At 46.4% G+C, this 14,617-nt stretch overlaps 1 protein-coding gene across 1 annotated transcript; it reads left to right on the forward strand.

The window, feature by feature from the left end:
• Positions 1-1,317: 1,317 nt before the first annotated feature.
• Positions 1,318-14,539, forward strand: nmnat2 (nicotinamide nucleotide adenylyltransferase 2). The gene is made up of 11 exons (XM_085254382.1): positions 1,318-1,519; positions 4,375-4,463; positions 6,925-6,992; positions 7,804-7,882; positions 8,321-8,447; positions 8,530-8,610; positions 9,721-9,765; positions 9,916-9,992; positions 11,811-11,912; positions 11,996-12,063; positions 12,227-14,539. The coding sequence occupies exons 1-11, from the start codon at positions 1,435-1,437 to the stop codon at positions 12,327-12,329; spliced, it is 924 nt and encodes a 307-aa protein (XP_085110508.1). The 5' UTR covers positions 1,318-1,434; the 3' UTR covers positions 12,330-14,539.
• The last annotated feature ends 78 nt before the right edge of the window (positions 14,540-14,617 follow it).

Here is a 14,617-nt window from a genome sequence, read left to right on the forward strand (position 1 = left end):
TTGGCCTCAGCCCACACACACACACACACACACACACACACACACACACACACACACACACACACACACACACACACACACACACACACACACACACACACAGGCTTCTCATCCAGAGAACATGTCACCTGAGGGGCTTAAAATAAAGAGCTGCCTCACAGACACTTCCTCCCAGCACAGATGTTCTGGTCCTCTCCTGATGGGAAGCATTTAAACTGACTATCCATCATTTCTGGGATTTCCAGCTGAGGTATTCAGAATTTTCTGGACTGCTGTGGAAAAACTTTTGTTTCAGCCCATTCAGGTCTGAACTCTGACAAATCTGAGTATTAAAAACAATGTTTTTAATATTTGGAACTGAACGTGTTGATAAATAAATGTTTGAAGCTGAAGTTTAAAAACATCAAAGCGCTGCTTCAGAAACATGGCCGAGGCGTGGTTCATCTGAACAGAGTCACGTGATCAGTGACATTCAGCACGTGGCTGCTTCAGTGCCTGATTTAATGGTTTGTAAGGAAGTGAGTCATTGGTGGGGTTTTGCTGTGTTTTGGTGATTCTGTGCGAGAGATAGTGAATCAGTGATCAGAGACATGGAGCCAGACGCTCTGCCTGTTCCTAAATAAAAACCAGTTCATCAGCAATTCTGCTCCCAGGTGTAAAATGCACAAAAGAAATGCACAGTTATAGAAGTTTTAGTGTATTTTATATAAACATATGTGTCCCCTGGAAGCAGGGACCTCACAGCACAGACATACTCCCAGCCTGGTGTTAGTAGTAACAAGAAGTCACCAGCGAAAGGAGAACCATGACACACGTTTAACGAAGGAAGGTTTAATCATCAAAATGATTTATTACAAAAATAGACATAACAGTGGGCAGAGAGAACAGAGTCACACTGAGGCAGATTCAAGCTGCTCTTCATATGTTTGTCCACCAGGTGTCACCAGAGGCCTGTGTTTAAAATAGCAATGAACTGTTTTTAATTACGATTCAAAGCTTCGTTTGTCCGTCGCTGGTTTGGACCAAAGATCCTGAACGTGGGACGATAACAAGGACAAAGGAATTTGACCCTTCCTGAGCATGCGCAGTAGACGGTCAGGGCTCCGGTCAGACTGATGCGCTGCTGGTCGTTAAGGGAACGACTGAGCCCGCGCGCCGCGCGCGTGCCCTGAACGCGGTGCGGTGTCTGTAACGCACTGACGCTGCCGCAGCCCCCCCCCCCCCCGCCCCGTCTCTCTCTCTCTCTCCCTCCCTCCCTCCCTTTTCTCCCCCTCCCTCCCTCTCTCTATCTCCCCATCCCTCCCTCCCCCCCCCTCTCCTCCTCTCCCCCTCCCTCTCTCTCTGCTGCGGCTGCTCCTCTATAGGCGAGCTCCACAGAACCGACAGGACCGGGACCAAGACCGGGACCGGGACTAAAGAAGTGCGAGGAGAACCATGACGGAGAGCACGAAGACCCACGTCATCCTGCTGTCCTGCGGCAGCTTCAACCCCATCACCAAAGGACACATCCATATGTTCGGTAAGGAGGTGGGGGATGGGGTGGTGGCAGGTCTGGGTGTGTTTGGTGTGTTTGGGGATAAAGATCACCGGAACCCCGGTGCTGAATATCCGCGCTAAAGCTCCGAGCCGGACTCCGGCCGCTGTCCGGGAGGGTGGTGCTGAAACGGGCGACGGCTCCGGTAAAATCCCGACGACTCAAACAAACGCAGTACGGAGCAGCCCGGGCCCACGTTCAGGAAAAACACGGAGCTGCCCCTCAACCCTCCGAGCCAAACCGTGACAAAAACACGCACACTGGTGTAAGGAGGCCGTCAGCGTGCGGGGAGCAGACCGGGGGTGTTAGTGCCTTGCTCGGCCGCCTTTCCCTGCGCGTTAGCGGAGGTTACAGGTCGGAGTGTGGTCAGAACATGTTTTCATCATAGAATCAAAACGACTGCAGGATCAATGATGCGACTGTTAGTGTGACTGTTCTGCTGGACGTTCAGAGGCCTTTCATCGCGTCACAGCGGAAAACACGACGGTCAGCGATCAGTCTCCCACGAAGAACCGCGTCACGAATACAGTCAAATTAATAAACAGGTTTACTGTAATATCAGGAGGCACAAACAGAAACGGTCTGTTCTCAGCTGGAGACATTCTCGTGATTCATTTCTGGAAGATGAATAATTCACAGAGATGGAAAAACGTAACAGAGTTTAACGTTCAGCTGATGTCATTCACTGGGCTGTGTCACGTGACCTTTCAACGAGCAACGATCTCTTTGAAGTGCAAAGATCGATAAGAGTCATCGCTGTTTGTCCTTTAAATCCTTCTGAACTGCAATTTATCCATTAAAACAAACATCAAGTCATTGTGAACTCAGCTCTTCTCCAAACGCAGTTCCCTGCTGGTTAACTTGTGTCCCTGTGTATGTAGGTCACCTAAAACCAGGTTTGTGGCACCGAATTAAAACTAAATGTGGAAAAAACCTGAAACGATGTCCTGCAAATGTGATGCGAACGTTTCTGTATCACTGTGAACCGAAGAGATCTTTAAATATGACACCCACCATTTACACACAACTACGTCCCACAAAATGACATTTAAAATATAAATCTATAAGAAGGCTGTTAGTTTGTGTTACTGCACACTGAGTTTGAGGCATATTCACGATCACACTGTTAAAATGTTCAAACTTTAAACAATAAAACATTAAAATGAGAAAAGATTTTCTTCTGTTTCCTGTTTCCTGTTCTTCAGCGCCTGGCTTTGCTTCTCTCTCCTTGTTTCGTGGACTTCCTGTTTTCTTGCTGAACTCTTCTCCACGTCCTGCTTGTTGTTCTTCCTCCCGCTGAATGTCTGAACTCTGAAACTCTTTAATCTGAAGTTTTCTGCCTTCATGTGGTCAGAGCTTCTTTTTCATCCGCTCACAGTTTGCTTGTTGAGGCTGATTCTTCATTAACAGCTGTCACCCCCTGATGGGACAGGCGACGAGTTCTGGATCAGAGGGTCACATAAACTCTAACGTGGTTCCCACGCCTTTGTTTTAATCAGATACAAATACAAATGTAAGCTTTTGACAGTGTGGAGCAAATACAGCCGGATAGAAAGCGATGAGTCTTTACTGTTGAGCTTTCTAAAGGTTTTATCCTCATTGATTAAACAAAAGGAAGTTAATGATCTTTGATCCTGAAGACGCTTCAAGTAAATAAAAGTTAAAGGCTTCACGACTGGGCTGAGAAACGTCGTGCCATCGTCTCTGCTCTCGGCCTGCGACTGCACATCTTTCTTGATGTGTGGGTTCAAACATGGAAGCAGCTCTCTGTGAAAAAATGATGTTCTTAGAGGATAAACGAGGCTCCTTCTACACTCGGTGAAGATGTAGGCTCTTCTGTCCTCCATCTCTCATTATATTATCCACCTTTTTCTTTTGTTAGCTTGGAGCTCCAGTGGAGACGCCTGTGTGTTCAGTTTGATACGGCCGTGAGTCGCTGCAGAGACCACAGCCAAAATATTTCAAGAACCTAAAGTGGGACAGAAAAACAGGAAAAAATGATTTGGACTTGGGGCTTGAATGTAACAAGCAAAGGAACTAAACCCAGCTGTGCCCCCGCTGACCGTCGTTAAAGAGTTTTTCTAGTTTTTGTGTTTTATTTTAGTTTGTTTGTTTATTCGATTCATTTTTGTTTTCTTGTTTTCATTTCAGTTTAGTCTCAGGTGTTTTCCAGAGTGACTTCTTTTGTTTCACTTTCATTTTTATTGCTTTGACTGTGACTCAAACTGGCAACAGACAAACTGAATCCAGTCCCTCTGTTTATGTAGCGAAGCGTGTAGCAGTGTGAAAGTGTCAGTGATGGATGCTGTTTAATGTATGCAGTGTGTTAAAAAGTGTGCAAAAACCTAAACAACCCAACAGACCAGTGGAAGCTGCCCAGAGAGGCTGAACGGCCTGAGAGAGCCGGCTTTATACTCTTCACCACATCCACCCTTCAGGTGCAGCCACTCACTGCTTCACCCAGGTAGAAGCAGGAGGCACAGAGGGCGCTAGGCTAGGCTAGGTTCAATTAGATTAAGCTAGGTTTAGTGTTTTATAACTTTGGAGCTAATTATGATGAAGGGATTCAGCGCTGGTATTACAGCACGGACACTGAACTCACGTCATGTAAAGATCTCATCAAACCACCAACTTCAATTCACTTCATTTTTTGTAGTTTTTATTTAACTTGAATGTTTCTCCATCCCTGTTTTTAGGCTTAGCTCAGCGTAACTTTGCCATAGATTTGGTATTTGTTTGTAAGTAAACCAACCTGCTGCAAACATTGAACCATGGCTGACAAAATCTTGGACAATAAAACATTAAAAAAAATCTTTTTATGTTTGTTCCTTTGTTTGCAGAAAAAGCCAGAGAATATCTGCACAAAACGGGACGCTTCATTGTGATCGGAGGGATCATCTCACCGGTGCACGACTCCTACGGGAAAGCTGTGAGTGAGCCTTGAATCGTTTCATGGGGTCGGTGGCAGTTCGTTCTGTTTTTCTAAACTTTCCTTCATGAAGATGATAAAGGATCATTTTGTAATTCTCAGTTTGACCTCATGCCTCATTGTTTCTATGCATAAACCAGATACAATGATGCAGGACTTGTCTGTTCACGTTGTTGTTGCAGTGTTGTGTGGTAGTTTCAGTGCAGAGCTGTGTTTTCCTTATAGGCTGGCGTTATTAGTTGATGAAGGTCGCTGATGATGAGGAGTTTTTCTGAAAAGTGACAAAAATGATTCAAGTCAACATCGTGAGAGTTCAGCCCTGTTCAGGATAAAACCCGTATAGCTCCTTCAGCTAGAATTAACCAAAAACACATGTTTGCATTGTTAGGGGTGTGGCCTCTTTGACTAACAGGTGGATGGTGACACGGGCGGCTGTAGCTGCTGCTAGGCTTCATCTGAGCCAACTGTAGCCTCTGAAATGGCGCTCTGGACGGCGTTTGTGCCGTTGGCTGCTGTGAGGTTGTTGTACTCACAGACCTATCAAGACGGCTAAGCTGCAGTTTGGGTGCACAGTGAAATCCTGTGCTTGGATGTAGCTTGCTAACTAGCATTAGCTAATAACCCGTCACTGCTGGCACCATAAAAACAACATAAATGGCCAAAATGTTGACGTGAAGCTTAAAAACCAACAAACAAGAAAATGTCCTTGTGACGTGGCTACTTCCATCATTTATATACAGTTTGTGATCATTGGACTTTTCTGCAATAAATAATTTAAATCTTGAAATCTAGGTACAGTTTTTCCCAGAAGTGCAACCAACCTCAGTAAATAAAACTGCACGTTGAAAATGACGGTAACACGTACGCAGTGCTGTGAAACAGAACGCCAGGAGGACCAGATTGGAATGAGGCCAGCCAGGCATGCGCAGAAATATAAATCATCCAGTTAGAACCAAACAATTTCTGCTCCGCACGAATGGTAATAAGGTTGAAAAACAGATGTTACATCTTGGTTATTGTTAGTATTGCGGACAGATGCCTTTAACATGCGGCTTCATCCTCCTGCAGAGTGCAGACTGTGTTTCGTATGTTAGAGTCGAGCACAGATCGCGCTGTCTGCAGCTGCAGCTTTCCACTCTGCTTCCTGCAGGAATTAATGAAGGTCTCGTCCTACTTTTGCTCTGCCTCTACAGAAACACACAACATGAATAATAGATGCTACAGAAATCCAGTTTCATCCACTTTGCTGTTCGTTCCAGTTATGTTTGTTTTCCAGCATCGTCACCTGCAGCTGAACGATCCCAATGATGGATTGTTAACGATGGAGATTATTCACATCGCTCATCTTATTAGTGTGTCAGGCCCGATGACTCACAAACCTCTCTGTCCTCAGAAAGCAGTGCGTCAGGCTTTATTCACAGGTGGAAAACGCGACGTGGCCGGCTTTAGAGCCACCGTGAAAGCAGAACATTTCCCACCTGCTCTCCGTCTGTTTTATCCAAACGACTCCTGCTTTCATATTTCATTGATCTGGATTTCCCACCATCCCCTCTGAACGGCACACATTTTCTTTAATGAGCTACCAGAAAGACTCTTAATTACTTTGAAGTTTTTTAATCCTTTTGGTGGGAGGAGGACCTCGCAGGGGTGAAACACATGAGACGACACAGAAAACTGTGGCTTAAGAAAAGATAAGAGCCTGATCGATGGATGAATCTCAAATCTAACGAGGATAATCAGTCAGAGCTGAAGATTTGTTTTGATCTAGATCTTATTTTGGTTGGAAAACTCATCTTTCTGTTACCTGGATATTAGTTCTGAGTTTAATTAAACACCTGAGCTGAACCGTCCGAGGCAGGGTGGAGTGGGTGGAGGACGAGTGTCAGGGGTGAAAGGGAATGTTTACAAGATGGCAGTGAGACCTGCTGTGATGGTTTGGAGACTGTGGAGGCCGAGCTGAATGGTTCAGATGTTCACTGGGAGTCAGCAGCATGGGCGGGATCAGAGTCACAGAGCCTGGTTTGCACACGTGCAGGAGGGAGGGTGGATATATCAGACAAAGCTGCCAGGCAGCAGGAAAAGAGGAAGACCGCAGAGGAGCTTCATGGATGTAGTGAAGGAGGACATGAAGAAGAAGAGAAGGACTTAAATTCAACCTAATTTGCTGGTTAAAGATGTGAATAGTGCACATGAACTACAGGACTCTGTTTAATTCAATTTAGTTTGATTTATACAGCGCCAAATCACAACAGTTTACACTGTCAGGTAAAGATCCCACAGTAACACAGAGGAATCTCAGAAAAGCCCAACAAGCAGATGGGCCACTGTGAGCAGGAGCTTTGGCAACAGGAAGGAAAAGCTCACTTTTAACATCTTCTCAGTGAGTTTAGGATGAGTTTCCTTTCATGCTTGTTTTTCATGTTTTTTAAACGTGGCTGACGGCGCTGCTCTGTGTCTGCAGGGTCTCGTGTCCAGCAGACATCGCCTCACCATGTGTCAGCTGGCCGTGCAGAGCTCTGACTGGATCAGGTGAGACTCTACCCCCTTTAGAGGCTTTTACTCTGGAAATAAACACGTTTGAGCCATGTTAGAGACAGGACTTCCTGCAAGGAGTTTCACATTAAAAGCTCTGAAATGCCAGTATGTGGCTCGTTGTTTATTTATTTATTTTGGGGCCGTAAATCATAAAAGCAGCAAAACTTTTGGTAGATAAGTTGCAGAGTTGTGGACGTCATGCAGGTAGAAACATGAGAGTTATTATTATTATTTAATAGAAATAACCCTGATATCAACACTTTGTGTTTATTGTTTATTATATGCTGTCATCAGCTCGGTGGTTTTCACGTTTTTGTTGAAAAAACAGCCAACGTCAAATAAAACCACAGAAGAAGTGAACAAATGTCCCCTCAGAGAGACAAAGCAGCTGTGCTGGTGCTCAGTGGCCAGAGCCGGAACATGAAGTGCTCCTGTAATGTCCACATAACCGTGTTTGTGCTGTTGGAGCCTTTTTAATGCATTTATCTGAACGATAATATGGCTGCTGTGAGGTCACTGTACCAACAGTCTAGTAACAACAAGTAACGCCCACGAGGTTTGGGGTTTGGGTGGCTGAAACTGAGAACAGGACACTAGGTTCAGGTTGCTGAATTTGAGTGAAGCCACAGGTGATTCGTGTCCAGAGAGAAGCCGTGAAACACTGGTCAAAACCAGACGATTGTAAAGAACCCCGTCGTTCCCCGCAGGCTCTTAATGTGAAACATCTGCAGGACGTTTTATTGGCAGCTGAGACTGAAACTAGCATTTGTGTCCTCATCATTCTTTACCTGTTTGTTTGGTGAAGGGTGGACCCCTGGGAGTGTTACCAGGACACCTGGCAGACCACCTGCAGCGTGCTGGAGCATCACCGCGACCTGATGAAGGTGGGCGTTTCTGACTCTGTGTATCTGCAACGCCCCTCAGTCTTTTCATTTCCATTAGAATCGGTCATTGTAGTAACAGCGGCTGGAAAGACATCGTCGAGCCCTTTGTTGAGTCATTTCCATGACTCTTCTTTGGTCTCACTTTAACTGGTTGAGCTGCTAAAGGTCTCAGGATCAATTCAAAGTTTAAAGACGCGTATTTTAAATTTCTGTATTCAATATTATTTCAAACCTTCCAAAATGAAAAAGCATCATCAGAAGGTGACAAAAAAACTGCTCTAAACTGCTCTACACCCGTCACTGAAATGAGGCTCAACAGCAACAAACATTCCCACTAGTGAAATGCTGCCCCCTGCTGGGGAAAGAGTTACAGAAAGCACCTGTAACAACTCCGAGATGAAGTTACAGAAGAGTTTCTAACGATGTTTGCGTCCTCAGAGAGTCACCGGCTGCATTCTATCCAACGTCAACACGCCGTCAACCACTCCTGTGATTGGTCAGCCACAGAACCAGACCACGCCCATCTACCAGAACAACAACAACATGAACCACACGCCCACAGCCAGTGAGTCATATTTCAGGTTCTTAATGAGTGTTAATGAGCTGATGTGTGGTGCTGGGCTCTAAACGTCCTCTCTGCCTCTCAGTCAAGCTGTGGGGGAAGATCAGCGAGAGTTTGGGCAAAATCTGCTGCGCGCGCCCGCACATCGAACGCTTCACCTTCGTTGGTAAGAATTTACAAATAAGAACATTACAAAATAAAAGCTCGATCCCTTATAAATGCCAGTTCGGATCAAGGACGAGATGGAGAAGCAATCAGAATTTGATGTCTTGACTTTACACACACGACCACAACATTCACACATAATGAAAATAACCAATAAACAAGTGTTTTTATGTGGATACATGAATATGTTCTTCTGTGCTGTTCATTCTTTCTTTCTTTCTCATTACTGTCTAACATAAAGTTTTGCTATTTCTCTATAAAAGCAACAAAAACACAGCTGATCTGGACGATTCCCTCCTCGTGCTGCTCTGGACTTCCTCCAGCACAGCTGCTGTTTTTAGTGTTTGAACCTCAGTTGGGGGATTTTTTTGGAAATGGTGATGTGAACTTTGTGCTAATTACTTAACAAAGCGATTTTCAAATTGAGGAAGCCTCAGAGTTTGTGCTTGGGTGTAGATAAGCTCACAGCACAGGTGCCACCCTCACCTCTTCAAGCGTGCCGCGGCGCAGTCTGCTCATGTGACTGCATTAAGCCTGCACGTTTTCTAGTGGGGGGAGAAACCAAACATTGACATGTGCAGAGCGGGGACATAGATGGAGCTGCCAGGCTGGAGGAAAAAGAGGAAGACCTCAAATAAGATTGATGAAGGTAGAGAAGGTCTGTGTGACCGAGGAGGATGTGAGGAGATCCACTGTAGTGAGCCCTGGAGGGAGCGCCTGAAAGAAGAAGAAGTAGTAAAGGATGAAACATGCTCCTCGTGATGCTCCTGACCTGATACCTGATGAGCGTGCTGCATGGTCAGATCTGCAGACTCAGCTCTTCTCACCTGTGATGATCAGTGGAACAGAAGGTGATGCCTGATTGGTCAGAACTAGCAGGTGTGGCAGAAGTCCAGAGGTGCAGAACGAGAGGCCCTTAAAGTTTCAATCAGCTAAATTCAAATTGGGGTTTTTGTATGAGCGGCGTCACAAAACATTTGGTTCCACTTCACAGCTCAGTGTGTCAGTAAGAGCTGTCTGAAGACAAGGCGGCACTATCACGAGGAGCCTGCGTGTGCCCGTGTTTTGCTTCACCGCCGTGTAATCACATGTGTTTGTCTCTCTGTGTCAGATGAAAACGCCAACCTGGGGACTGCGATGAGATACGAGGAGATCGGTGAGTGGGGTCTTCAGTGTGTGGACCTGAGCGGACTCGTGTGTCGTGTCCTCCGGTTTTCCTTCCTGCTGTGTTTGTTTGTTTGGATCCGGTAAACATGATGTTTACTGAGGGCGTGTCTCTTTCCTCCTGCCTGTTTGCCGTCTGTAGAGTTGCGCATCTTGCTCCTGTGTGGCAGTGATCTCCTGGAGTCCTTCTGCATCCCTGGCCTGTGGAAGGACAGTGATGTAAGCATACCATAGCCCCTCCCACTTACATGTAGCCCCGCCCCACTCACATGTAGCCCAGCTCCTCAGCTCTTTTCCCAAACTGTAGGCTGGATATAAAAGATGGACGTAGCTTTTGGGTGTGCGAAGTGAAGCCGGTGCCTCGAAAACTATTTGATGTTCATTTTGGAAATAATGTCTCCATCAAAGTAACGCAGGCAGTAACCCGGAGAGCAGCTTTCACAGCTAAAGCTCTCAGAAGCTTAACTCAAGGCTTCAAAAGTGGACTTCAGGGGCTATGTCCATTTTCAATATACAGTTTAATCCCAGGACTCGGCTGTAACGATGAATGTTGTTGACAAGGGAAAATTTTCCAGCATTATTCTCTCCAAAGCGGCGCTGCACGCAGAGCAGACGATCCATAAATGAGATTTATGCAGTGAAATTCACCAGAAACGCAGCGAGGTGTTTTTAGAGGCCGGCTGGAAGTGTCCGCGCTGTCTCTTCAGCCTTCGGCTGCATTAGAAGATGTAAAGTTACTAAACAGCCTGAGCAATAACAAGAAATCCAGATTTCTCACTTCCTGTCGAATGTTTATTTGGAGAAACAGAAAGACTTTAAGAAACGTTTCTATGGAAGATAAACGGGGACACCTCGTGTCGGTCTGTTTGTACGACTTCAGTGAAACCGTAACACTTCACACATGAGGCTAGTTACTTTTATTTTGAAGTCTTTCGAACTGGAGGACACAGAATGGTCCCGTTCTGATTGGCTGCAGTTTTCCTGATAGCAGCGTTTCAAGGCGTGACGGGCCTGAGCTGCACAGACGGCTGATTTACGATGCCGGTGGGGTGAGAGTGCTGCTGCTGACATCACTAAAGGCAGCTTCAGGTTTTGCAGAAACGTCACTTTCTGTGTTTTCATGGAGAAATGAGTCTCACTAAATGAAGACTCATAAACGCTGTGATCCAGTTTTAACGTTCGTTATAAACTCGCGAGGACTGAAAAGTTGCAGCAAACTTTCCTGCGTCAACAACCGAGGTGAAGTGAACAGGAGGCGATCGACCGCTTGTCAAAGAAAGCGTCAGTGGTTCACTCACCTGGTGTGTGTGTCAGAGCTAGGAGGAATTTATTTGACTGCAGGTGTGTTTCCATCCACCTGTTTTTACTCACATTTTCAGTCTGAGATAAAAACGCGATGGAAACGCCAAAAATCAAATAAATCTGAAGTAATGTGACTTGATCGTCCACCGGAGAGACCAGAACTGCTGAAACGAAGTCATCAGCTGTGATTGAAGCGGCGAGGAAACGGTAACCTTCCTCATGTGAACGCTTAAACTGACAGAAATGTCTTATTTTATCAGATCATTCAGGTGATTCCATCACATTAACGTGTTATTCTTGGATTCTTCTAGAGCAGCTTTGCATGATTTACAGTTTAAAATAATCCTACTGTGTCTTATACTGGGCCTCAACGCAGCCCCTCAGTTCATGCTCTGTCTGAAATGTGCTTTTTAAGCTCCTCCCCCTTTGAGCCATCCTTCTTCTGGTTGGCTAATCCCTCACAAACAGAAGGTTTCAAGTCTGTGTGCCTGAGGTGACCATGTAAGGACAAACCCTCTCTGTGACATCATACGTAGCCAACAGTGGAACAAAACGGAGAGTTTAGAGCAGCTCACAGGATTTAGATTCATGTTAACTGGAGATGAGCATCAGCCATCAGAACAGGACATAAAGAGAGCAGCTCAGTCAGCTTTTCTTTTGCTCTGATGAAGCTGAAGTCGTCGTCCCGTCGTTCAAACCGATCTCAGCCTGAAGCTCGTCTTCCTCTGCTTTCAGATGGAGGTGATTGTGGGAGATTTTGGGATCGTGGTGGTTCCTCGTGATGGCGCCGACACAGAGAGGATCATTAATCACTCCTCCGTTCTGCGCAAGTTCAAGGTCAGAGCTCACCTCCAGATCACATGACCTTTGACCCAGAGAAACATCCTCCAGCGTCTCAGCTCATTTCTGTTCTGTTTCAGGACAACATCATCGTGGTGAAGGACGCGATAAGCCACCCGATGGCCATTGTCAGCTCCACCAAGAGCAGGTGGGAACTCAGATATTTAGAAAACGCTTTCGCACCAGCGTCCACGTTTCAGTTTCATGGTTTTCAGAGTTTTAACATTCAAAGAGGTTCATTAAAATGAATTCACTCTGGATCCAAACTGTTGAAAGCGTGACCTTTACGCCGTCTGTTTCTCCGCCCACAGACTGGCGCTGCAGCATGGCGACGGCCATGTTGTGGACTACCTGAGTCAGCCCGTCATCGACTACATCCTGCAGAGTCAGCTGTACATCAACGCCTCGGGATAGAGACGACAACAACCTGCCCGCATGAAAACAGGGAGACTGGAGGAGGAGGGGGAGGGGGGTCCTACCTACTACCATCATCTATTTAAAACACGAGCCCTCCTCCTCCTCAATCGAAAACTTGTCTGTCTTCTGTGTCAAACATATACTCTTCTTTGAGCTGTTGCTTTCCAACAGGAGCGTTAGTGCTCCTCCTTCTGTCTGTGTCATGTGACTTTACATCAGGGGAGGGGGAGGGGGGTATTTTGGGAGGTCTTGGGGACGATGCACAGAGGTAACTCCTCAGGGCTGTGGCGGCGACGGCGGTGTTTTCTCTTTCTCGTTCTTTATTAAGGTCTGCGAATGCATGACACAGTCGGGCATGCTCAGTGTGCGCAGGATCGTGCTGGGCGGGGCTTCATGCAAGAACCATTCATGAGCTCAGGATGCCGGCCCGGCTTACACATCCACAGATACTTAGTCCCAATCTGAAATACGGTCCACTGAAAGAGACAGACAGCTGCAGCAGAGCAGGATGATCCCCATGAATTTGTTTGAGCTGTTAAAGATTTCGGCACAATTAACCCCGTCACCAAACACCTGATGTTCCACCAGGTTCCACCTTTAACCACACTTCAACCAAGAAGCGCCTCCGGCTGACTGAAGATGACGGAGAGCTGCAGCGGTAAGATCAGAGCCTCCCTGAATCGACACTCCTTATTTCCTTAGACCACGTGGACCAGTCAAAACCTCTAGGCTGGATCAGTGCGTGGGTCACTCAGGTTGCAGTACCATGTAACGGCCACTAGTTGCTGACTCCAGTTCAAAACCTTCTTGTTGGATGACCTAAATGTGTAATGATGGCGTGCAGGAAGTCTCACCACCACCTCCGGCTCTAAACTGCTTTTCTCCACACACACCAGAAATACTTTAAGGACCCAGAGCACCAGGCTCAGTCTGTGCACGGTGCAGCTACAGTAGCTAACACTGACCCGTGTTTCCAGTAAGCTGTGAAACACCAACCCCAAATCCTTCCCAGGCTTTTCCCAGGCGTCACACTCGCACGGTGTCCGAGGAAGGAGCTCCAGGGTCGGAGCAGCGCAGGGCGAAAGGGTCTAGAAGCTTCAGTCGTCATTCAAAACTAAAGTTAGAAAGAGCTCACACCAAGTGTCCGAGCGTGATGACTCAGCAGCACCAGCAGGTGGCGTTATGCTTCATTGTGTCCATCTTTATTTACAGTCTGTGGCGTTCTTGCATGAGGCCCGTCGTTTCCTGCAGCTCTTCTGCAAAAATGTAACACCACGACGCTGCTGCCACATAATCCGGCTCTCTCTTCCACACGTAGATGCGCCAGGAACCAGAGCTCGGCACATACTGCAGGTAACCATCAGGCTGTAGCCAAGCTTAAGCTCTGCAGTGATGAAGATGATGTCCTCGGCGGCAGCAGTGTTCAGCATCCTTCCTCCTCGTTTGCTCCCGTTCTTAGACTGCATGCTTAGACAGTTTGGTTCTGGCATGAGTGTTTATCACTTGGTAGATTATAATCTGTTGTGAACGTGTTTGCAAAAAAAGAAAAACAAAAGAAAGAAGTTAAAAAAAGATCAAATATCTATATGAAAAAAATAAAACATCGCTGCAGCGGGGATCATCGTCTCCCACGTCCGGCCATTTCTATTCGCTCTGTACAGAAGGCATCCCCGGGACACGTACGATTTCTACACGCGGTCAGGCGTGTGTGTGTGTGTGTGTGTGTGTGCGTGTGTGTGTGTGTGTGTGTGTGTGTGTGTGTGTGTGTGTGTTTAAAGGATTGGTTGCTTTCAGTCACTTTTTTTGTATCATGTAGCTGAAGATTCGTATTTTTTTAATTAATCTGCCTTTTCTGTTGCACTCACTTCTTCTACATGTAATCTGTGATGGCATTTTAGGTGTGTGTGTGTGTGTGTGTGTGTGTGTGTGTGTGTGTGTGTGTGTGTGTGTGTGTGTGTGTGTGTGTGTGTGTGTGTGATTTATGAGCACAAATGTGTGTTTACAGATCAGGACAGAGGTTTAATTACAGTCATCAGTGTCACTCTCCAAAGAGGATGTAAGGAAACGTGAGTTTGACCGTTTTCAGCTGTTTGTTTGTTTCGCTGTGTTCGTGTCCACGTCACCGCTCTGCTTCTGAACTGATTTGAAGCTGTGGTTACATTCACACCTCGCTGCTGCCAAAATAAAATATTTCTTTGACTAAAGCACCTCAGCCTCTCTGACTCAGATGGGCTCATTTCATCCTGCTCGTCTTCAGCGTCCGGTCTGTTGCGTCGGATGTTTGA

Source organism: Mchenga conophoros, linkage group LG18, assembly GCF_057382185.1.
Source record: "Mchenga conophoros isolate Kocher_MC1m ecotype Shallow Benthic linkage group LG18, M_conophoros_male_GT1.1, whole genome shotgun sequence".
NCBI lineage: Eukaryota > Metazoa > Chordata > Actinopteri > Cichliformes > Cichlidae > Mchenga > Mchenga conophoros.

Coding starts and splice junctions, on each gene's coding strand:
- nmnat2 (XM_085254382.1), top strand. CDS start 1,435: ATGACGGAGAGCACGAAGACCCACGTCATCCTGCTGTCCTGCGGCAGC. Junction 9,766..9,915: donor GATGAGATACGAGGAGATCG/GTGAGTGGGGTC, acceptor TGCCGTCTGTAG/AGTTGCGCATCTTGCTCCTG. Junction 11,913..11,995: donor CCGTTCTGCGCAAGTTCAAG/GTCAGAGCTCAC, acceptor GTTCTGTTTCAG/GACAACATCATCGTGGTGAA.